General features: G+C 44.4%; 2 protein-coding genes across 2 annotated transcripts; one reads left to right on the top strand and one right to left on the bottom strand.

The window, feature by feature from the left end:
* Nucleotides 1-556: 556 nt before the first annotated feature.
* Nucleotides 557-13,851, bottom strand: LOC120804895 (tetratricopeptide repeat protein 16). Its single transcript, XM_040154618.1, has 14 exons — nt 13,758-13,851; nt 11,386-11,561; nt 7,799-7,983; nt 7,417-7,507; nt 6,878-7,015; nt 6,622-6,722; nt 6,174-6,303; nt 5,469-5,683; nt 4,694-4,974; nt 3,541-3,685; nt 3,182-3,347; nt 1,974-2,107; nt 1,283-1,424; nt 557-827 (listed from the first exon to the last, which is right to left on the bottom strand). The coding sequence occupies exons 1-14, from the start codon at nt 13,849-13,851 to the stop codon at nt 714-716; spliced, it is 2,112 nt and encodes a 703-aa protein (XP_040010552.1). The 3' UTR covers nt 557-713.
* Nucleotides 9,075-24,064, top strand: slc2a8 (solute carrier family 2 member 8). The gene is made up of 10 exons (XM_040155174.1): nt 9,075-9,953; nt 11,361-11,523; nt 13,464-13,670; nt 14,549-14,648; nt 18,623-18,834; nt 19,151-19,300; nt 19,378-19,486; nt 20,095-20,271; nt 20,720-20,865; nt 21,833-24,064. Exons 1-10 carry the CDS (start codon nt 9,859-9,861, stop codon nt 21,977-21,979), a joined length of 1,506 nt encoding a protein of 501 aa, XP_040011108.1. The 5' UTR covers nt 9,075-9,858; the 3' UTR covers nt 21,980-24,064.
* Nucleotides 24,065-24,429: the final 365 nt, after the last annotated feature.

The raw sequence follows: 24,429 nt of genomic DNA, 5'->3' as shown, positions 1-24,429 counted from the left end.
AAGATATTACCAGTCAAACATGGTAGTGGAGCATCCTCATAAATGCCATCATGCTAAACTTGTGCCTCTGCTGCCATCTATTGGACTACACTACATAATAGCATCCTAATTAAAGGATAATACCACACTGTTTTAGAAAAGTGTTGCGACTGTTGATTTTTGATATTTATCTCCGACAAGGAGGTTTCTGTTTTTGCCCGTGTCTGTTTATTTGTCAGCAGAATTACACAAGAAGTGCTGAACCAATTTGCACCAATCTTGGTGAAGGGACCGAGCATGGGCCAGGGAAGAACCCATTACATTCTGGGGCACATCCGCATCATTTCCTATGAATTTGAATTTTTCTCTCTGAAGTCTGGTGGATGTCACATTGGCCTTGGTGGAGGTCTGCGCTCTACTGAGCGCCATTCTACTTTTCCACTGTTTTAACTTCAAACCACGAGTTCAAGTTAAAGGACCGTGGTTGTGGTTTTGCATATTGTAGATTTTCTTCAGAGGATGGTTAAGAGTGATTCACTTAGTGTACTGAAAAAGTTTAATGACATCAAATAATTTTAATGTTTCAGACAAAGAGAAATGCACATAAAAAACACAGCACTCGGAAATAGATAAAACAACACTGATAATAAACCCAGTGTAATTCCAATATCACTTCTGAGGTGTGGACTCCAAACAACCCGAATCTTTTGTGGTAGTACGATCTCCCTTCGTGTCTAAAGGCGGACTGGTCCTGTTCCTGGTGATGGTGGGTGGTGTTCGGGGAGGTGTGGCCCAATGTGGTGCACAGCTGGATGGTCATAGAGAGATGATGGCGTTGCCTCGGTAACCTGCCAGTCAAACAGCTGTAGTTCAGCATAACGACGTAACTTGCTAAAAAATTTCAAAACTCCTCAATATCCTCTTTGTTGCCACTGCCATGGAAAAGGAGACATGGACTATCAACTTTCCATCCATGTGTTTTTGTTATCAATTGGTTTTTAGCTCTTGTTTTTTCTATATGGATTAACGGCCGATGGAAAGCTGGCGACCGCGGGCTTGTTTCACGGATTGCACGTGGTGTCAGCATCACATTTCACAACTGATCGTCGCTCGCAAATTGCAGATAACTTTGTGAGTCAGCAGGGTTCTCACGTGATCCCCTATGACATTTTTTTTTTGATTGGTAAAATTGGGGGATCACCTCGCGTTGCAAATCACGGCGTCCACGTAGCAGACTTAGTGAAACGGACATTAACAATTGTAGCCAAACTACCGGGATCATTTCTGATTTTCCCGTCAGTACCTGCAGAAGGCTCTTCACATTTATCTGCATCTCCTGTTGGTTTACACACAACTTCAGCTCCTCTCCTGCTCCAGATGGGTCTTCTGATTGGCTCGCTGTGTTCTCACTGGTCAGAGTCATCTTTTGGAGTTTCTCACTCAGTCTAAGAAAACAAGACACACTTGTCTAAATACTGTGTTGGTTACAAGCGATCCTAATTTTTTTTAAAAACAACGAGCAGTTGTATCTTTACGCATTGACAGTGAGTGAGTGTAATTTCAATCAATAAAATCACTCAGTGTATTCATGTCTAATTTACACAATATCGTTTTCTTTATGTGGCTCTACATGTTTTATTTTTAGGTGTTTTTTTTTTTTTTTGCTGCTGATTCAGTCGACGGGAGTTGTTTAAGAGAAATCAGAGTTTCCACTCGGCTGACGCACCACTGCTCGTTTGGAGGTCAAACCGTGACACCATCTGTCATTGTGATGTGAAAGTGAATTACTAATGGTCCTCCATTTATATTCTCAGTCGGCAGCAGCAGCAAACCGGTTGCACTTGGAACCTCCCAAGTACGGAGGAGCTATAATTGTGTTTCTACTTGTAACATCCTAAGCTGCAGCACATCTGTCCTAACGTCTGTCGGCTGTGCCACAGTCGGTGTAGAGTAGGTGTGTCTCAGCCTTCTAGTTGGTTTTTTGTGTCGCTGACCTTTGTTGCTCAGAGAAGGAGCTGCAGGCCTGCGTGGACTCCATCAGCTGGACTCTGACTGCTTGTCCTGCTGGACTGGACAAAACATCAGACACGCTGCAACCGGGGAACAGATTCATGAGCATCGGAGGCAGCTACACGGTCAAACACACAAACACACACACATTTTACTACTATTTACTCCTATTCAGAAAAACTAATAACAAAGTCATTGTTTTCCAAGAGGACCCCTAGTGAAAAAGATTGATTGATATGCATAATCACATCTTAATTGTATTAATGTAAAGAGAAGTTGAGCTGAAATAAACACTGTTCAGTTTCTCATGAACTGAATGCATTATATGGGAGAAGAAGTTGGTTTGGTTTTTTTAAAACATAAAAAAGGAATCACAAATCCTAAATTTGGTCTACATTTTGGAATCATCCAGCAGCTGAACACACTCCTGATGTTCTTTCTACAATGGAAATCAAATATTATTCGGAAAGTTCGTCCCAACACTGTTGCAGAAGTTCCCATCAGTGTGTTGCACCTGCAGCTTGCTTTGCTTTCACCCTCTGTCCAGTTCATCCCAAACCAGCTCCAGTGTTTAGGTCTGGAGACTGTGCTGGTCTACCATCATGTGAAGCCGCCGTCTGGTTCTGTTCTTCTAACGTTCTGGGTCATTATCTTGCTGCAGGATGAAGCCCCGACCAGCCAGTCCGTCTTCCTCTGTTACTTGTCTTTTTCTGTCCATTCTGACACCAGTATACCAGTAACGACTTCCTGTGATACAGTACTGTCCTAATAATGCATCAGAGGGTTTGTTCCGACACTATAGGAATAGTTTGCACTCCACTGCTGCAAGAAAAGCTGTAAGTTAAACAGTTTCTCCATCCCTGTAAAAAGCCTGTTTTCTATTAAAATTTACATGATTTTTCAGTTTTTGATGACCTAAGCTTTTTTTTTTTTTTTTTAACCTTTTTACGGTTGAACGCTGAACTTTGTACCATTTAAGGTTTTTCACTGGACTTGAGCTGCTGAAATTTCAATAAAAACTGGAAAAAAGTATATATACAGTCATATTGTGAAAACTGTCACAGCAATATCTCGATACGGGTGAGTTGGTATTCACTGATCGACTAAAAATGACATGGAAAGGTTAAAATTAAGTTCATCTAACTGACTGACCAAAATCCAGTGACTAAGGGGGGTGAGCTGAAACCCTGACCTCCTCGTTGGTGGGATCCAGGATCAGCATGCAGATGAAGTCCTGTCTGGCTCCCTCCAGGTTTAGGAGCTTTCGGAAGGCCTTCGATCTGTTCTCGTAGTACTGACCGGCTGCGGGGTTGTACTGGATGGCCAGAGAAAACATGTCAGCTGCCTCCTGGAAACGCCTGCAGGTGCAGACACACACACACACACACACACACACACACACACACACACACACACACACACACACACACACAAATACAGCATCGAAACAAGATTAATTGGCCTTTCTCTGTTTCTCTGTGTTGATGAGTTTGTGTGGGTGTTAATTTGCATGTTTATGTGTGTGTTAGTGTGTGTTTGTGTTGTTCTGACCCGTCCTGGAAGCAAAAAGTGCCCAACGTGTTGTGGAGGACAGCGAGGCGCAGCCGGATAGCAGGGTCATCAGGCCGCATCATCTCCTCAGCCTGCTGGTAGTCAGCCAGAGCATAACACCACTCAGCCTGCTTAAAAAAACAGTCTGAGACACACACACACACACACACACACACACACACACACACACACACACACACACACACACACACACACACACACACACACACACACACACAGCCCCATACATACACATAAACAAATAAAGAGATCTTTCCAAACAACGGGATTCAACATTTAGTTCACACCGTTGGATAATTTCATAGATCAAGTGGTTCAAACAGGTTTGGTCGAATCAACAAACTCCTATTTTTATTTCCAGAACAGCTTTTTCTGACCATCAATTTCACTTCTGCAAATGTCTTGTTTTGTCCAACCAACAGTCCAAACCTAAAGATATCTTGTTTACAATTATATCAAACAGTGAAAATCAGCAATTCATTACATATGAGAAACTAGAATTAATTAATGATTGATAGATTATCAAAATTGTTGTTAATTTTCTGTCAATCAACTAATTGATATATTGACTGATCATTTTTCCTCTCGCGTGTATAGACACTGCTGAGGGTTCATCCAACAAGCCACTTAAAAACTAAATCCAAACTAAACTGAATTAATAAATGTATTATATCCAGTTGTATGGTGGAGAGTGGTGAAACAGCATAAACTGTGCATTTACTGTGGCTGGAGAATCTCTTCACACTCTACTGCTGAAATATGTTGATCAGATCCACCTCACCTGGTTGGTCATCGTCAATGTCAGAACATACCAACAACAAAGAAAAACGTAACAATGTCACACGGGATGCTCTGTCTTTTTCTACGTGCAGAAAGTTGCAGACTTCAGCTTGAAAGCGACGATTGGTGAGTATTTTCTTCCCCGCAGCAGCAAATAACAGTCAGATTCACAGAGCTGCAGCTGATCCGCACTGAAGACTCAGCGATCGTGTGGCTTATTTCTGGCTCTTAAGCCTCATATTTTGGCCTGAACAAAACATTCGCCACCGACGAAAGTTTCAATATACACAAAATGATTGTGCACAGTATAGAAAGAGATGCACACACACAGACCAAACGTTCGCAGCCTCACCTCCTCGGTTCAGGTAAAGGCCTGCCTGGCCCTTCTCCTCCTCGATGGCCTTGTTGAGGAGCAGAGTTGCTTCAGCGTAAAGGCCTCTACTGAAGCACTGAACAGCAAAGTCATTGTAGGTGAGAACCAGCTGAAACTCCACCTCCTCTTCCAAAGAGCCACGCTCATCCCTCTTGTCGCCTGACCTACGACCCCCCTCCTCACTCTCGCTCAGCTCCACAGCCTGGACCAGATCCTCGATGGCGGCCGTGAAGTCTTTCAGACGTCGGTAGAGTATCCCTCTGATGGAGAATTAGAGTGAATGAAGTTCTTAGATTCTGTAATTAATATAGCAACATTCTGAATTTTGGTAATTTTGGTAACTGATTGATTTTTGTGGTTAGTTGATAACAAAGATGACCAATCACCTGCTGGCTACGGCCTCACAAATGGCGGTCTGACCAAGTAAGCAGTTTAAAAAATTCAGCCCTGGAAACTTACGGGAGTGTGACTTTAACACACTATCTATCAAGTAATCAATAGATTCATTACCCATGAAACATGTTTACTAGTTGCAGCTCCTTGCAGTCACATAACGAGACGTTTGCATGTTCTCTCCACATCTGCATGTTTTTCGTTCAGGTGCCCTGGTTTGCTCCCGCAGACCAAAAACATGCTTGTATTTTGTTGACTTTACTTTACAGCACCTCAGCACGAGTGAGATGCCTTCTACATTTTCCACCGCTCTATTTCTTACTTGAAGCTCGTCTGAGTGTTTCCCATTGGTCGGACTCACCTGAACAGGTAGAGGCGTCCGTCCTGCGGGCAGTTCTCCAGAGCGACATTGATCATGCGGAGGGCTCCAGGCAGCTGGCCAGTCAAAGCTCGGTCCACAGCCTTTTGTCTGGCCCGCTCACCGGCTTGCTGCAGCTGCAGCAGCAGTGCTCCAGCCTCTGGACACGTCGGGTTCAGCGCCAACGCCGACTTCACGTCCTGATAACAGCGTGATGTCTGGATATGAGAGAAAATGGCACTTTAATAACAGACGTGACTGTGTGTTTACAGTAGGTGCAGTATACTTAAGATACCATATGAAACTTTATCTGGTATGAGTGTTCTTTAACACAGTCTGTACCAACTAATTTTTTCTATGTCTGATTATGTGGATACACTGATTAATTTTTATTACATCAGAAAGATTGTACTGTAAGATTTTTTTTCACTGCATTAACTACTTTGAAAAATCTTGGTATTTGAATTTTTCTTTCATTTTTGAAATTTTTTATTCACCGTAGAAATGTTTTAACAAGACCTTTGTTTTTTGCTTGTTGTCAGTAGGAGAAACTAAAGATGGTCTCAAGCCCTGGTACAAAACACTCATTCTATTGTCCTATTTAACGGCTTGATTCTTTACAGCATCAGCTAACTGCCTGAGGTGTAAGGAGTATATGCTGCTGGTTTTAGGTATCTGAAGTCCGTGAGAGGTCCCTGCAGCTGTGACCTGGCGGAGCCGCTGGTGCAGTCGGGCTCTGAGCGTGTAAAGGTCAGCGGTGGGACCGTCTGACACCATCCAGTCGTTCACCAGCTTCAGACAGTCAGTGTGGTGACCTGCAGCTGTCAGACAGGCCAGGCTGGGATGCAAGGCACAAGATGCATTGATGAACAATGTGTGCGGATGAGAAACAAAACTAGAACGAGAACCATAAAAAACAAAACTGCAGATTGTAAATATCACACCTATGGTCTTGAGTACTTGTAATCAATGACATGTCTGGCCCGTCTGCAAACAGCCAATCATACTGTCCAGTGTGAGATAAAGCCGCTATAATTTAGATCAATGTATCTGTGCTCAAATATCTTGAAGCAGAATATTTTTGAAAGGCGGTTGTTAGTAAACCTAAGCAAAAGTGCACAGTTTTAATCTAGATCTCTGCGCGCAGGTTCTTTACCTTCTGACTGCATAGGCCCTGCAGCCGGGCTTCACCTCAGCAGCCTTGCTGAAGGCCTCCAGAGCCTCCAGGAAAAGACCTCGGTCAAACAAACACTGGCCCTGAGGATCAGAGGAATGTTCAGGCATTTACCTGAAATACCTTCCTCCGCTGTGCTTTCAGTCCAAGTTGGTGTGAACAGACACACACTGAAGTGAACCGGTGACATTGGTGATAAACCCCAGCCAGGACCAGGACGCGTTGCCGAGACCCTTACCTGGAGATAGTAGATGAAGGCCAAGCGGTCGCCGACAGCTCCGGGCTCCAGGAGCCAGGCCTTTTTATAACAGGCTGCTGCTGACTGGAAGTCACACAGCTGCAGGTAGGCCTCGGCCTGACCCACATACAGCTGAGCCTAAAACCCACAACAGCAGAGATGATCACACTGAGACAGAGAGGGTGGAAAAACACGAACAGAAACCTGCTGGAGCTTTTTAAAACGTTTCATTGCCAGCAGACACTGGCACCATACCAAGATGGTAGACACACAAATGAACTGAAACCACCAGCTGGGTCGTAGATTATTAGGGTACTTTGATCATTATCATTATAATCAGGGAATTTAGAAACAAATCTTTGTATTGCATTTCTGCCTCTCTCATAAACACCTGATCTATTTAAAATAAAAATGAATTTGAAAAAAAAAAATCAAAAATGTGAAGTGTTAGCACTGCACGTCACCACCTGTGGAAGCACAAATCATAACATACAGTAAGTTTTCACACGGGTAACTCTGTGTCCTAGTTCCTCCAGCACCTGTTCTGGTTGCAGTGTGATGGCTTTGGAGAAGCAGACAACAGCCTTCTCATACCGGAACTTCCCCATCGCCTCTTTTCCATTTGTGTAACTGCAAAGAAAATATATTACATGTGTTATCCAACCCCGAGAAGGCACCGGCTGAATTCCATGTTGCAACTATGCATATAAGGCCTCTCATACTTGGTTTTCCAATATTTGTAACACAGATATGATCTTTGCCTCTCTTCTAGAAAACAAAGCTGAACAGCATTTAAATAAATCCTACAGTGAAATACAATCGGCTCGATCCACAGCACATGGCTATATGTGAGCTTAAAGTGGAACCCTGTCATTCACTCCTGAAAATGTGTTTTTGTTTCATTTCACTCATGATTCTCACTGCTCGGCGGCCTTGCTCTGAATGACGAGGCTCCCCTGTAGGTCTGGTCTCTGAGGGCGTTTGTCTCCCGGTGCCAGAAAGATTTTACTGGAGCCAAAAAGCTGCCTGAAGGTGCTTCTCCTCCCGGCCTCATCCAGCTCCTCCTCTGACACGGCAGTGGGAAATAAACTCTGCCCCTCTGCCTGCTGGTGGACGGTCATTTGACAAAGATTTAACATCAAAGAACAAAACCTTTCAGTTTTCATGAGGGATTCCAATTTACAAAAGGAGGAGGATTAGACTGGCTCGCAACCAAAACAGGGTCCTTTCATTGGAAAAAAACAAACCATTTTTAAGTGGACTCTATCCCAAACTAGTTTGTTTGTTAGTATGTTATGAAGTTAGTAAAGTACGTCTACTTATTTATGGTTTTGGTATCAATTTTTTTCAAAGTCATTTCCTGTTTGAGAATTGTCCTTAGTTAGATAATAATAATAATAATAAGAGGAAGAAGAAGAAGAAATAATAAGAATAATAGAATAATCAAGAAAGTTTCACATAAAGTAAAAGCTAAAAATATCAGAATGAAGTCTAATTAGATGTTTTCAAGGGTCTAGGTTTATTGCCACACACACATTTTACAAGACAATAACTGTGAAGATTTTTCCCAATTGAGCCCATGATACAATTATGGTACCAGTTATATTATATTGACAATATAGTTAATAACTTGTATTGCTTTTATAGAAAAAGTGAGATAAAAATGTGAACATTATAATAAAAATGGAACAACATAAATCAACAATGCAGCTGCAAATCATTTTTAAGAGAGAGAGATAAGGTGAAATGGTTGAAAATGAAATGTTGCTGCGGTGTAACCTCCTCAACAACGTTATTTTGTATGGAAAATTAAAAAATAACAATAAATAAAAAAAAATAATTCAAACCGCTAGCGTCAAGCTAAAAGCCTTACACGAATGTTAAACTCGTTTAAACTGCTTTGGGGTGTAACTCTGTGTTTGGCATTAACTAGCCAAAAAGCCGCAACTTCTAGCGGCCGCTGTTCGTCGACTAACGTTTCTTTACCGTCCGGTCGTTTCTCTCCTCGGAAGCGTCCATTGCTTTGGACAAACAGCGGGTAAAAGCTGTTCTACATCAGCCCGCTGCCTTTCGCCCTCCCTGTTTTCACCTCGCCGGCATCTTGGGGCTCCCGTGTAACGTTCAAATCTGGCCGTCCCCATGGAAACCAAGTTCCGCGCGCGGCCAGAGGCTTTTATTTTGCCTCTTGTCTTGAGCGAGAGGCTTCCCCCCCGCCCCTTTCCGGCGCCGTTTCGATCTTGCCCCGGGGACGGGTTCAGTCCGAGAACGGCGTGCCCCGGTTTCGGCTACGGTTTCGGGCTTCGAATTTACGTTAGAACAACATTTGTTTTGCGCTCACACACCTGGGAATGTGCCTTCGGCGGTTGTGAAGGCTTTAACTGGGATGCGTGACACCCGTTCACAACAACAACAACAACAACAAGCGGGTCAAAAACCGGAGAACCAGTGGCCAGACATTGTCATTTGAGTTCCCCTCAACCTCCCCCTTAGCTGCCGAATCGGAGGCTCTGGACTGGGGGCCGGCCCGCACCTCTGTAGTTCCTATACAAGACGTCTGGGGCTGGAGGGCGTAGCTAACTCTGCTCCAACAGCTACGCGAAGACTTTTATTTTGAAAAAAAAAACCAACGTAATTACGCACTCGGCGATCAGCTGACTGAATTGTTGACAAAGCAAAACCGACCAGCCGGCGGCTTCGGCGATGAGATGCTGTTGGGACTGTAACGACTGCGGCGTCCGGTGGTCACTTCACGGCTCCCTGCGCTGCTGTAGAGTCTCCCCCCTCCGTGATTCCTTCCTTCCTGCCCGCACGGTCGCACGGTCGCCACCTCGCGCGGCGGCAGCGGCAGCATCGGTAGCGGCGGCGGCGGCGGCTCTTGTTGACTTTTCTTCGGAGAGTTTCTTGCCCCGACCTCGTGATCCATGTGAAGCGGGCGAACGGGCCGGAGAAGGTAAACCCCGGGACACGTCGCTGCCGTCGGTATGGACATCCAGAGCGAGAGGAGGAGGCTGCTGGACGACGAGGGCGGAGATGAGGATCCTACGGGACTCATGTCTGAGCAGGCTGCTTATCTGAGGTCGGTTCAGGGGCTCAGTGTGCCCGCGGTCTCTATTCTGCATAACCGAGAACAAATAGTTGGGATAGTTGTTGTTTTTTCAGGGGCTTTGCGTCTTGCTCTTTGACTCCCATCCACCACAAACGACCTGCTCTGAAACTCACCCGCTCTGAATGCACTCTGTCAAGGATCCAGTCGTTTTCACTCATTTCCAGATAATGTAGAAAAAAAGCTGCGTTCATTGTGGTCAGAGTGACGTCGTCGTGTCCAGGTAAACGGTCAGCGCGGTTTCTTTACCACGCAGCGGTGACGGAGGCCAACATCAGGCCAGTTTTCGTGCTCATCGTGGTTGTTTCTTTAGTTTTAGCACAAATGTCAGATGACAGCTGAAAACTGACCATCACGCGTTTCCCCGAAGACTGTTTGTTTTCAACAGGTCAGACCCACTGGTACTCAGGTAACAGTGACGTGAAGCAGCGAAAACAGGGAGGTTTTGCTTGACAGATGACTTAAATGGTGACACAATCATCGAGACTGTTGATAGTTGATTTTCTTTTAGTCGACTAATCGAGGAAACGGCTGATTGTTAGCGAAAAGGAACCGAGGCCAGTGGCCTCCTGGGTCAGACCTGGGTCAGGCCTGGATCCGGCCTGGGTCAGGCCTGGGTCAGACCTGGGTCAGGCCTGGATCCGGCCTGGGTCAGACCTGGATCCGGCCTGGGTCAGACCTAGATCAGGCCTGGGTCAGGCCTGGGTCAGGCCTGGATCTAGCCTGGGTCAGGCCTGGGTCAGGGGTCAGACCTAGATCCGGCCTGGGTCAGGCCTGGGTCAGACCTGGGTCAGGCCTGGGTCTGGCCTGGATCCGGCCTGGGTCAGACCTAGATCAGGCCTGGGTCAGTAGGATACCTAATCATACGCCCTTCATGCAGAGATGGTCTGCAAAAATGGAAGGTTTGCATAATTCGTAGCTGCAGGGCTAACACACACTGGGAGGGTCCTTTCTAAACGTTGGGTCTGCTCCCCGTTCACCATCTGCTCCGCTCGGACACCGCACTGAAAACCTGGATTAAACCACGTGTTTGTTATCCTGACTAAAGTCTTTATTGATAAGTCAAACTTCCTTTGGTTGAAACCGCGCCTCGCTACTTGGCTGGGGGTCATTGACCAAACATTTGAAAAGATGCAGCTCCCGATGATCGTAGCGCCGCAGTGCAAAAAAGAACAACAGACGTGGTACAAACGACATGACTTTAATTCTCAAAAAGTACACGCAGCAAACAGTTTGCGGATGAGTTGTGCAAAGAGAGCCTGCAGGGCCCTGCTGAGGCTTTTTAATGGGCAAACGTGCTTATGTAAGCGGCCGATCGTGCGTGACACGGGGGCCCTTTGACCCTTACCGCCCGCATTCTGTTCCTCTTTCTCCCCACAGCAAAGTGAAGAACAGGAAGCTGTACCTGGCAACGTTTGCGTCCGTTCTGGGTCCCATGAGCTTCGGGTTCGTGTTGGGCTACAGCTCCCCCGCCATCCCCGAACTCACCAAGATCGCTGACCCGCGGCTGCGGCTGGACAACGACCAGGCCTCCTGGTTTGGGGTATGACAACCGGCCACGATGATTCAGCATCACATGCCCTCAAAACAAAACAAAACAGTGTGTCTTCTTACCTTTCACCGCACCATCACATGCTGTCCGCGCACATCGGGCTGGACTCGCTTGAGTTCGAAACCTAGTTACAGTGTAAAGAAACGCAGAGATAAGCTCTCAGCAGAGGTCAGATGCAATTAAAAGGACAAAGATTCGGTTGAAGCCAAACATGGATTACTTCCTGAAAATTCAAAGACGTTGATTAAATCAAAGGGTACCGTAGATGATTACCTCAAAAGCCAATCTACATTTAATTGGGGGATTGAAACTGAACACTCAGGGACCCAATTACAATAAAAGTCAGTAAAGATAGTGAACTACATAGTAAATAGGATTTAATTTCAGACACACAGTTAAGGAACTGACAGTTGGAGCTCTTCCAACGGTTTGATTCCTCTCGGTTGAATCGCTGGTACAAAAGGTTAACTAAGTTTTGTGCACATAAAAACTGAAAGGAAGAAGCCAACCACAACTCCCACCGTGCATTTCAGTAAGAAACATCCGACGGCAGAATTTCAAATTCAGCTGTGTACTCTGCCACCGACGAGCGGAAGCTAAAGATTCTGCCTTTTTAGAGTCCTGATAATACAACCTCCAGATTCTGGCTCGGTGTTCGGCTCATCTAAATAATCATGGTGCCGTTTTTTTGGTCCCCGGCTGCGACGACCGAGCGTTTGGAATTCACTACCGCGCCGATTCACACCTCTAACTGGCTTCGTCTCTATGGCAACAGTGGTGGAGGCTCACGGGAATCGTAGGGTGTGGAGCCGTTCGCGATACCAAACTTGGTGTTTAAAAACAAAAAAACAAAAACCAGTATGATGGTTACATTAACCAGGGGACTGATATGATTGAAAGAAAACTTTGAAATGGGAATTTACAGTAGAGAAAAATACTCCTGGAAGCAGCAGCAGCTCTACAACCCCGTCCTGTAGAGGGACCCTTGGGACTTTTTTTTTTTAAACGATTTTAGTACGATGCCTATCCCCAGCTTCAGTGCCATTAGTCAAAACGCTTCGTGTCACACAGAAAAAAACCTTGAGCCACGGAGTCTTCCCACATACGAGCACCGGTTGGTTTCTGGGTCTCTGGTCATATACTAAGAGTTAGTGGGTCTCAAAGACAAATGCTTGCCCCTAAGCCCCCTAACGGGTTCCTTTGGCCACATCTGTTCTTACATTCATTAGTTTGCTCTTTTATTTTGACGAAACATCGTAACCAAATTGTTATCAGATCAACTGGAGCTGCAATTTTCAGTCTATCGACAGAAAATTAACTATTTTGAAAACTGAATAATCATTGAAGTAATTTTTTAAGCCAAAATGCCAGAATTTTTTTGTCTCCTATGACGGTAAACTGAATGTCTTTGGGTTTTGGACTCAAGAAGATGTTTAAAGATGACACTTTGTGCTCTGGGAAATGATAACGGGGTATTTTTCACTTGTTCTGGCATTTTAGAGATCAAACTATTAACTAAGAATGGTCAGGATGAATGGATAATGAAAACAATCATTAGTTGCATCCAACAACAGAAATCTACAGGAAAAGAAATGTTTGTTTTTAAAAAAGAGCTGTTACATGTTTTCCTCTTGCTGCTCCTTTCTGGTTAAGTCAGTGTGTATAACGTTTCTAGTTAAATGGGTATTTGTCTGTGAAAGAGCCGTTTTGAAGTCATCAACTGAAATTAGCATCGTAGATTAAAAACATGACTGAAGGGTTTAGGTAGAAAATCCAGTCAGCAAAAAAAGTGCAGATTTGAACAATATAACGATGATAATTTACCGTTCTAGTTCTCACGTCTACATAACCTGGATAATTAAAATAGGTCAGATAAAACTGTAAAATTCTAGAGGATATTCTGATGAAGCTGCGTGTTGTGTGTTTTTCAGTCCATAGTGACGGTGGGCGCAGCGGCGGGCGGCCTGCTGGGCGGCTGGATGGTGGAGAAGATCGGCAGGAAGCTCAGCCTGATGTTCTGCTCGCTGCCCTTCGTCTTCGGTTTCACCATCATCATCGCCGCACAGAACGTGTGGATGCTCTACCTCGGCAGAGTGCTCACCGGCCTCGCCAGCGGCGTCACGTCGCTGGTCGTCCCGGTGAGAGGCGCTTGCTCGCTGTCGTTCAGTTCTGTCTGACAGACCCTCTCGCTCTGTTCGCTCTGGCTTGGTCCCGCTCCTGCTGACCGATGACGATGGCCTGGCTTTTCTTCCTCTTCCTCCTTCTATCCTCGATCCATGCTGTGATTTCCTGTCCTGTGGCCTCCAGCCTCACTATCATTGGTTTAAAGTCCCATTCCTACCTTCAGTTTCAGTCAACCACTTGCCTCTTTTTGTCTGATTACTCTGACTCTCCAGTTTGCAGGTATCTGATCACTGATCAGTTCCTTCACTGGTATATTTGTAGTATTTTCACAGGAATATTGGCGTATCTAAGTGTTTTCAGGCGTATGTTTATAAAAGAAAAAAATCTCTCTTTTTTTTTTTAAACATAATCAATTATTCAGTTAGGTAGAAAATTTACTTCAGTGAATCCACGAATCATATAAGTTATTTGTAAAGCAAAAAAAAGCCAAACATTCTCTAGTTTTAGCTTCTCAAACGTAAGACATCTCTGTGTCTCTCTATTCTATGTCATTGTAAACTGAAACATTTGCAATTTAGAACATTAAAAAGACAAACAAGCAGTTTGAGGACATCATTTTGGGCGCGGCTAACTTGTAAAGTGCATTTTTCTCTATTTTCTATGGTTTTATAGACCAAACAATTAATCCGTTGATCCGGAAAGTAACCAACATTTTTTTAAATATCTAATTAACCGGTCACTGTAGTGGACACGTGATTACGTTTCTATAAACAAAAGCCTGAAAGCTTAAATGCCAGAAATATCATTGAGAGTCGGTCGATTGCTGTGAGCGACTGTGATGTTCTGGTATGTTCCTGCTGTGTAATGCTCTCGTTTTTCTCTCCTCACACAGCTGTATATCTCTGAGATGGCACACGAACGGGTCCGTGGGACGTTAGGCGCCTGTGTGCAGCTCATGGTGGTGCTAGGCATCATGGGGGTTTATTTCGCAGGTATGTAAGATCAGATTTGAAGGGTCTGTGGCGTCCTCAAATCTCACGTTGTAAAAGTCTGACTCCAGGTCCGTGAAACTCACTGACTGTTTAAATGAACATCAGAAAGAACACACATCAGAAGGCAAAGCAAATTAATTCATATGGTACATTTCAACAATGAGGCGACTCAAAGTGCTCTACGTAAGAAATGGACCAGCCTACAAAAAAAAAAAAAAAACTTGGGTACATGAGACCCTGTCAGCAACCCAGAAGGCCCGCCTCTCAATTACTCGGATTGGCCGATGGGGATGTGGGCGCTTTTCTGCTCTGAGTTAAAGTTTTTTTCAACTTGAGGTGTTTCAGAGCGTTCCTGCAAAAAAACGCGAGGCGCTCCGAGGGTCTAAGACACGAGGCGCACAAAACGCTTCCTGCCTCTAGAAAACAACTGGAAAAGCTGCATCCTGTCTGATCGGGGCCTAAGACAAGATGTAAAAGAAACACAAGATCAAATAAGACAATATAAAAACATAAATATGATTTAAAAAAGGGGTAAACAAAATTAAACAGAGGATAATTTAAAAATAGTATAAGACAGATGAAACGGGAACAAAACTGACAGTGCAGACATGAACGAATCGTCCCAAATTTAACAAAATAAGATGCAGTGGCAAACAGAAAAGTTCTAAGCCCTGATTTAAAAGAACAGAGTAGCCGAAGATCTCCAGTTTTCCGGGAGTTGGTTCCGGATCTGTGGAGCATAGAAACCGGATGCTGCTTCTCCACGTTCAGTTTTGACTGAGGGGACGGGAAGCAGACGGGTCCATGAAAAGTCCCACAGCTTCAGCACAGCACTTTTCAAGCTGTAAATCACTGAGAGTTTTCCATGATGTAACTTTTACATTTTACTACATCCACCACAGTGACTACATACAGCAGAGTTACAGATCTGCCCTCTCACCTAAAAATGTGTTTCTCCCTGCTCATTATCTCTATTGATTCCCCCTGTGACGCTATCAGACACCTTGTGACAGCATTGTGTTGTTTAAAAAGCTTTTCTCTGAGGTTGCCGTGCTGTTTTAAAGCCCTGGATCGAAGGTCGTGAGGAGGAGATGACCAGGACCTGGCCATCATGTGATGTGATCGTCCTCAGATACGATCGGATTGCTCTGCTGCCTCTTGGACGGCAGCGCTCACAGCTCCACAGCTGTTTCTCGCTAATCTCGTTAACCGCATGCCATTCACCATTTTTCTCAACAGAAGCCGGTGTGTGTCACGTGGTGCGGGTCGTCTCGTGTTGGCTAGGGTGCCTTGGCACTGCTCAGATACAGCAGTTGTGAATCAGTTCAGTCAGTGGTTGGTAAATATGGTGTTTGAGTTGTGTTGAAGGTCTCTAGAAGGTCGAGTTATGGTATAAAACTATGAGGTTGAAAATACAGGTTAAGCATTTAGTTGTTCAATCAACCAGTCAATTGACATAAAAATAATCAGCAACTTTTATACTATCCTGTTATTTGTTTTGTTGATTTTACAAGCAAAAACAGAGAGAAGAATGCTTCACATTCTCAGGTTCCTGCTTCCGAATCAATCACTTGAAAAAAAGAACTTTATTTGAATCGCTAATAACAATAATCTGCTCCTACAGCTCATGTCAAAAGGTTGGTTCATTTAAATTATGAATGAAATGTATTTTTAAAGATATTTTCTAACTTGGTTCTAGTGGCGTCCTGCCACGCAGATACTTTTTGAGAAATCTGCCTCCAACTCAAACCAAAATGGAGGTCAATGCAATGAACAGTTTTCAGGAAAGCTGTTTCTTTTTTTTTATGTGAGAGGCACAACACGCGCGCACAAAAAAAGATTGGTCAAATCCTACACGAGCGTCTCTTTCCAGGAGCACATCGTGCGACTGTATCGAGGTCTCTTAGATCCATTGTGCGTGCCTCTTAAGAACGACACTCTTGGTATAAGTGGCTCTTGCATGAGGCTCATTGTCTCAGTTGCTCTGGGTAATTCACAGACGGCGCTGCACCGGGTTTTCACCGAAACAACACAGTCCCTTTGAAAACTGTTCGTTCCTCGCCGTCTCAAAAATGTGGAAATAACTAAATTAGCTGCATGACTAGATGCCCCTCCTAGAGGACAGTGAAATAATATGTTTGTTATTTGGCTTAAATGCCCCTTTCATGTGTAACATATCTGATATTTACTTAGTTGTTGTAATATACAGGACAAATGAGGAAAAGCATCATGTTACCACATGAACTAAAGATGTAAAAATTTTATGGCACATTTTTATCTCAGTCCCAGTGAAGAGAAGTTAATCACTAGCCAGAAAAACTGGGCGTAGAATGAGGAAATATGTCCTATGGAATCTGGTTTTTCTGAGGAGTAACGGTTTTTATAGCTTGTAAACTAAAAAAGAAAAGAAGAAAAACTTCAACTTCGTCAGAAACCAGCTGCCACTCAGCACAAAGGTGAACACTGCGGTCATTGTAGGACATTCGGTGGAACAGTCAGATGAGCAGAGAGATGTATTTTTAGACACAGCCGATGAAGACGTTCGTGAGGAGACCTGGACTCGACAAGGCTCCTCTGTGTCCTGCAGCCCTCAGTCTGTCTTGTCCGGCCGCCTGACACGTTTACGGCTCTAAACTTCTCGGGGTCACTGAAAAATGGGGACGCAGGTACAATCTCATCTCAATTCGTACGTTTTGGTGATTTGACAGAAAAACCTAATGTAATTCAGGGACACAGAACAGGACCCCTGTTTCTTTTGGGAGGCCCGAATCATCAGCCAACATAGTTTTGTTTTCATTTGATGAACATTTTTAAAAAGTAAATACGCAGCACAACTGTGGTGCAGCTGTTGTGTCACCATCTCGTCATAAATCTCCATCTTAGATCTTTTTCTTTTTATTACGGAGGCAAATTGCCACCAGCACGGAGACAAAGCGTTACCGGAATTAATAGTTCTGTCCTACTCACCCAGTTGAATATGATGTAATGTTGAGGTTGGGCGTTTGCAGCAGCTGCACTATAGAGATAAAAACAAAAAGAGGAGATAACCAGTCAGAGAGAAAATACAATAAAACATTAAAAAAAAAAACAACATTAGAAATAAAGGTAGAGTTAAGGCAGCGAGTAGACGGGTCCCTCCTGAAGGGATGGTTGGAAAAAAATCGTTGGCCCCATTAGGCCAACCAGTGCTGTGACTGGGTTATTTTCCTGGGGAAGAGGCTTTTAGAGGAACTCCGCTGGATGATGTTTTATCCTTAGCTTAACCTGGATGTCTCTTCAGTATGTCTGTGACCACGAATTTCACAGGTTAAGCAGGTATAGGATGACTGTCCTGTTCTTGGCTCATATAAAAAGGTTCTGTCAGCTGGTCGAGACCGACCGCTGAGCAGAAGTTGAAAGATCAGTGTATATAAGCGAAGTGGCACAGTGACTTTTGTGTCCAACTCAAACCAGAGTCTAAATTCATCGCATGAGGTGACCGGCAGGCAGTTTGGAGCTTTACATACCAGAATTCCCACAGTTACTGTAACAATTAAAGGCTTGGATAAGAATTACAGCCTGTGTGACCTTATCACACTTTGTTTGAATCTACGGATCAAAGAAGCGAGTAATAGGGAAAGCACTGGCCAGAGGATGATTTGAACCATCTGCCTCTGTTTAACTTTTATGGAAGTCAGGTGCCTCTCTTACTTTTGTTGAAGTATTTTCTGTGACACTTCATTTCTGCTCGGCGCCGTCGTCTTGTCAGCATTGTATTTGCTGTGAATGTGGTACTGTGTTAATATCTGAATCTGCTTCAAATACTGTTGTGTGATGGCTGAGTTGATAGATAATCCATAGTCCGTCCCAAACGGAGCCGAAGCCTTTGTCTGACACGTTGCTTAGACCAAGTTGGTTAGTTGGGGCCCTAGTTGCGAGCAGTAAACCAGAACCGAAGCGGTTGTAGATCTGAACTGTGTGAACTCGTCCCGCAGGACTTTACCTGGACTGGCGCTGGCTGGCGATCTGCAGCTCCATCCCGCCGACGCTGCTGATGGTCTGCATGTGCTTCATGCCGGAGACGCCTCGCTTCCTGCTGTCGCAGGGCAAGAGGCGCGAGGCCGAGGAGGCGCTGCGCTTCCTGCGGGGACCGGACGCCACCGTGGAATGGGAGTGCGCTCGCATCGAGGACGCCTGTGAGGAGCAGGTGAGTCCACGGGTGGGTCGCGTGGCCGCGAAGCGGCGTGGACAGTGTCAGCCGGCGAGAATGTGGTTTGGGATTGAGCTGGGAAGCGAGGAACAGAGTGAGGTACAAATCGACCGGAAAATACAGTGCAAGAGCGAAGATATTCCGTCGGCGACAGCCCCTTCCTCCTCGCCGCAGGAAACGGCGAAGTAAAAACCCTGACTGTTGGGGTCAAAGGGTCAAACGCTCTGGTCTGCAGTCCCAGACACTGAAATGTCTCACTGATTGTATCCTTAAGAGTTTTGTGTGGCCTCATGAGCGCGGTCTTTCCTCTCAGGGCTCTAGTTTCCAGATGTCCGACCTGCAGGACCCTGGTGTCTACAAGCCCCTGGTGATCGGCCTCATGCTGATGATCTTTCAGCAGATGACGGGGATCAATGCTATCATGTTCTATGCGGAGAACATATTTGAACAAGCGCATTTTAAGGTGAGTGGGCTTTAAATTGTCATTCATGCAGGAATGGATGCGAATGCTTCGTGTGTGAAGATTCAGTTGTTTTTCAGGAGAGCGACCTGGCCTCAGTGATCGTGGGTCTGATCCAGGTGGTCTTTACTGCAGTAGCAGCGCTGATCATGGACAGGGCTGGAAGGAAAGTCCTTCTCATCATATCAGGTATTTTCAGTCGCATTTAAAATTTGAAACGAGTTTTATTTGCTTTTTTTAATGTAAAGAAAAAATAAAATCCCAAACTCTCCCTGGCGGCCACGAGTTGTAAGGCGCTGACTGTGAGCCCGTCTCGTCACACGATTCCTTCCATCTCTATCAATTTCTATTTTCAAATCAGTTTCTATTGTGTGCATTTTGTTTGCACACTCATGTGTGGTCCAGACTGCTCAGATTAAATGGCAGCCGCCCCAGTGTCTGCTCCGGGCAGCCCTTATCACATCAGGTGACCAGACTAGCAGGCTGTGGGTTGGCGGACCTGGTGGGTGATGAGAGGAGGAGGCAGGGCCTGATTTATAGGAGGAGACCTGGAACTGAGGGTTCCCCCTAGTGGAGGTGGAGAGGACTCCCACAGCAGGACGGACCGATCCTCTCGGTGGTGGTGCACAGCTCTCCGGACAGAGAGAGTCTGGACCACATGTTAAAATGCAAACACCCCACATACAGTGCAACGGGAATACAATCATGTCATCATTTCAGCTCTGTCTTTAGCACCAGACAAGATAACTATGTCATGGCAGATTTTTTTTTTGATTGTTTTCCCATTAACAATCAAGGCGTTGCCATGGCGATCAGCACCACGGCATTCGGGGTATACTTCTACTTGATGTCCAAACTCCACAGCACCACCTCCCCGAGCCTCTTGATGCTGGGCATCCAGAGCACGGCCGGTGTAGAACCCCACGCTGACCTGGCCTGGCTGGCCCTGGCCAGCATGGCCGTCTTCATCACAGGTGAGAGCGTGGGTCACGCACAGGTGTCTCCCCCTTTCCATCCCTTTGTCCTGTACTTAGGTCTGCGCTCTTTGCAGCATCCTTTTAGTTCCACGTCTTGTGTTACGTGTGACATGTTTCAGCCAACGGATGTGAGGAGGACAGAAAACTAATGTTGTGTGACAGCACCCATGGGGCAAAGGTTCCCGTTTTAAAAAGGGCAGCTGGAGAGTTCGCTTCAGCTTTCAGCTGATAATCAGATGATTTTGCCCCGATCACATTTGGGTCTGGGTAATTCACAGAGCCAAATGTACTCATCTGCAAAACCTCGAGTCCTTCAAAAGGACTAAATAGACTTTGACAAATTTGGGGCAACCACACTGGTGATGGTGATTTTCAAGGATATATGGACTGGCCTGTGTGTCTCCCCCACAGACTGTGCCTCATTAATAATCGTGTCTGTGTGCAGGTTTTGCTCTGGGTTGGGGTCCGATCCCGTGGCTGGTCATGTCGGAGATTTTCCCCGTCAAAGTGAGAGGGTTTGCCAGCGCTCTCTGCGTCCTTACCAACTGGAGCATGGCTTTCATCGTCACCAAAACCTTCCAAGATATGATGGCAAGTGCCCACCACTCTTTTTTTCTCTTTTTTCTTTCAATGTTTTCCTTTATTTTTTTTTAGATTTCATTGCTATTTTTTCTCTTGATCATGAGAAACTTGTAACTTATTTCGTCAACTCAACATAATATGGGAACTTTTTCTCGCAATCATGGCGTAAATATTATGGGGGTTGAAGGAAAAAATATCCACTTGTGTCAAGATCTTCACCATGATTATGAGAAAGCTTACGTACATGTCCTGCCTCGCTCTGGCACGTTTTGGAAACTTTCGGGGGATTTATTTTTTGGACCTGTCAGTGTCCATACAGATTTGATTTGAAATAAGAGCTGAAATAGCTAAATAATCGATTATTGATCAAAACTTGAGTCATTTATCGTCAAAAAACATTGTGAGTTTTTGCTGCTTTTCTTTATTATATATCACAGGGAACTGAATACGTTTGAATTTAGGACTGTCAGGCTTTGGGAAATTGTGAAAATAGCTTTTTTTTTTTTTTTTTTTTTTTACAATGTTCTTAGTTATAATAATTATAATAATAATCCTTAGTTGCAGCCCGAGATTAAAATGGTACTTGGTTTGAGTGAAATCCATAATCGTCAGTGCTCTAACTGTGTAAGGCCAATTTATTTGTATTGAACCTTTCAACGGCAAGGCCATTCAAAGTGCTTTACGTAAGACATACAATTCTTTAAGGGAAGACACGAAAGAAATACAGGACAATATAAATAAAAAGATTATAAGATAGGAAATTCAAACAAAGCAAAATAGAAGATTAAAGCAAAGCTGAAATAGAATACGACAGATTAAACGGTAGAATAAAAGTTAGAGTGCAGCTGTAGTGCAGTGCAAGATATGAATAACAGTCATGTGTTTTGGTGTCCACTGTGAAGCCATGAGACCTTCCTCTATGGCCCCTCCAACATGACTGAGACATCCATGTCTAAATAACTGTGACCTCTTCCAGAGTCTTCTCACCAGCGCCGGGACCTTCTGGTTGTTCGCCTGCATGTGCACCCTCAATGTCGTCTTCACCACGGCCTTCATCCCAGAGACCAAGGGCAAGACACTGGAGCAAATCGAAGCCACATTCAGAGGGACTTCAGGTCCATGAACATCACGCGTTAAAGACCGACAGATCTCTGATCTCATATTTCTGAACTGACACTGTGTGGTAGTTTTAAAACCTTAGTTAAGCCTATGAGGCTGATTGAGACACTTTCTTATCCTTTTTTTTTGTTACAGAAACAGAACTAATCCAGATTAATACGACAGCGCTGCAATGAATCCTCCCTCCATGAAGGTTATGATGTTCGGTTTCTGTTGAAACGGTTTTAAGGAGGTGCTGATTTACCTGTATGAGGGTTTTGGAGGATGTAGTTTGCAGTGCTGTTGAGCTGTATCGCTTTTTACTAAAACGTGTTTCTAATATTTTGTCCGTCCCATTTACATCAGTGAGGTTAAACTAAACTGGCAGCTGGGTGTAAATCATCTGTGTTTGTAGGAAGTCAATCAAAGAATTCGATAATCAGGCCACGAAATACAGTCTTCCACAGGTTAAACCCTTTACATTTTAAGTTGTGCAGATAAACGCCACATCCAACAGCAACAAAAGAAACCGAAGGGCATTTTAAAAACTCGGTTGCAGACTGACTCCCAGTGACTCCCATTTTCAGCACAGGTTTAGATCTTTCTCAAAAGCCCCTGAGATGGGATACTCCGACTGCGGCGGGACACGGAGCTCGTGAAGCCCAGTGACACGGCTGTACACTGCCCCCTGCAGGTTTCACTGCCGTAATTCACCTCTAAGTCTACACATCCAGATCGGTGAAGTTGTTCCCTGCAGGTTTCAAAGTTGCTCAGGTGCTGGGCAGTTTGACAGTTTTAATATTTGCACTAAAATTCTCCAGAGAGTTTGAATACTGGAATCCAGGAACATAGTAAAGGTGATATGTCACACAGGGGTCTCTGTTCTTCGGAGTCTGAATTATTTACCGTGACGCATCAGAGCAAATGGTGGTAAAGGTATACTCCATCCAAAACGTAACTCGCTGAGGTTTTTATCGTCTTTAAAGGTCCCTTTAAAGGTTTGTTTTTCCATCTTTTAAAGAGAAAAGAGAGGTAATTCTTAATTAATGGCATTATAATGGATTCCAGTGGTGCAGAGTTTTTGTTGTGGTGGGGGGGCACGTCAAAATGTCCATAGGTGTTTCTCAAACTGCAGCTGCAGCGTAATCTACTTTCTTCTCTCTTCTCCCATGTTCCCAGTGCGTTGTGGTTCCAGATCTCGCCAGTCATGGTTAAAACACAGCTTCCGTCTCGATCCTCATGTACTGAGTTTGCTAATTCGACAGGTTAACTCCATGATAGTTTTCTACTCTTAGCATAGGTTTGGACCTTTTTTTTGCCACCTTAATTCCCCTTTGAAAAAAGCTTGAACAATGCGGAAGCACGCAGATACTTGTGCACATACTCGTGTTAACTCAGTTTGATTCAGTGCAAAACTGCTATGGCACTGAAGTATGTCCCCTCCTTTACCAGATAACAGCAGCGTCTGTTCTTGCTCCTCAGATTGAACGTGTCTTTGGTGACTTTTGCAGAAAGCAAACAAAAAAGATAAATTCATTGAGAAGCGAATGCATCACGAAGGTACTGGAGTCGGCCGTTTCCACTGACTGGACTGTGCCGAGTGTTCATTTGACTGTGTAGTTTACATCGTCCGAGAAATGAGGGGAAATTAAACAGATTCTGCCAACTGTGAACTCTCTGTAGAGGAATATGGGTGTGTTTTTGTAAGGATTTTCTCTTGGGATATTCTTGTAAAGGAAATGGTTTAAACATATCTGACTTGTACACACTTGGGATAGTGATGATATTTGATTTCATACGTAAAAAGAAGTGACTTGTCTGTAGAAAACAGATTGTCCAACTCCTTTTTTTCTTTTTTTTTTTTTTTTCAGTTTATATGATTTTTATGGGGTTTGATTGCTTTGAGTTCAGTGTGAAGCTATGAAATAGATAAATCATACCACTCTTTAAACCAATTTTCTGGTGGCTGGATGATTGTAATATAATATAAAAATCCACTCTGCGTTCAGTCTGAACAGAATAAAATAAACTCTTTGTTCCAGTTTTTGTTCATTATCCCGGTGTGAGATTGAATCGTGCCATGAACTGTGTCTGTGAATAAAATCACTTGTTTTCAACATATCGTGTTACGCAGTAATGATTCAAGGATCTTCAGCTTTATTATTATTTTAAATTACAGCCTCTACTTGTCAAAAGTCAACATGTGATGCGCGGGGCAGAGGGACGTCAAAATAAGCCTTCCATCAAAGTTAACATTGAGGCAAATACAACGTTCTGGAGGGATGATGCACCCGGCTGAAATACATGTATTTACAAAAGTAAATCATTTTAAACAGAATATGTCGCTTGAAAAGTTGCATGGTGCCATGAACCGTAAGTCCTGGACTTTATTCTGTTATCCTTGACAGTTGGCAGACATGTGTGACCTCGGGTCCTCTCTCATTGTGTCAACTGAAGCAACCGAAACTAAACCCA

The sequence above is a fragment of the Xiphias gladius genome, chromosome 19, assembly GCF_016859285.1.
Source record: "Xiphias gladius isolate SHS-SW01 ecotype Sanya breed wild chromosome 19, ASM1685928v1, whole genome shotgun sequence".
Lineage (NCBI taxonomy): Eukaryota > Metazoa > Chordata > Actinopteri > Istiophoriformes > Xiphiidae > Xiphias > Xiphias gladius.
Note: the sequence above shows the minus strand (reverse complement) of the source record. Positions and strands in the feature narration are given on the sequence as shown.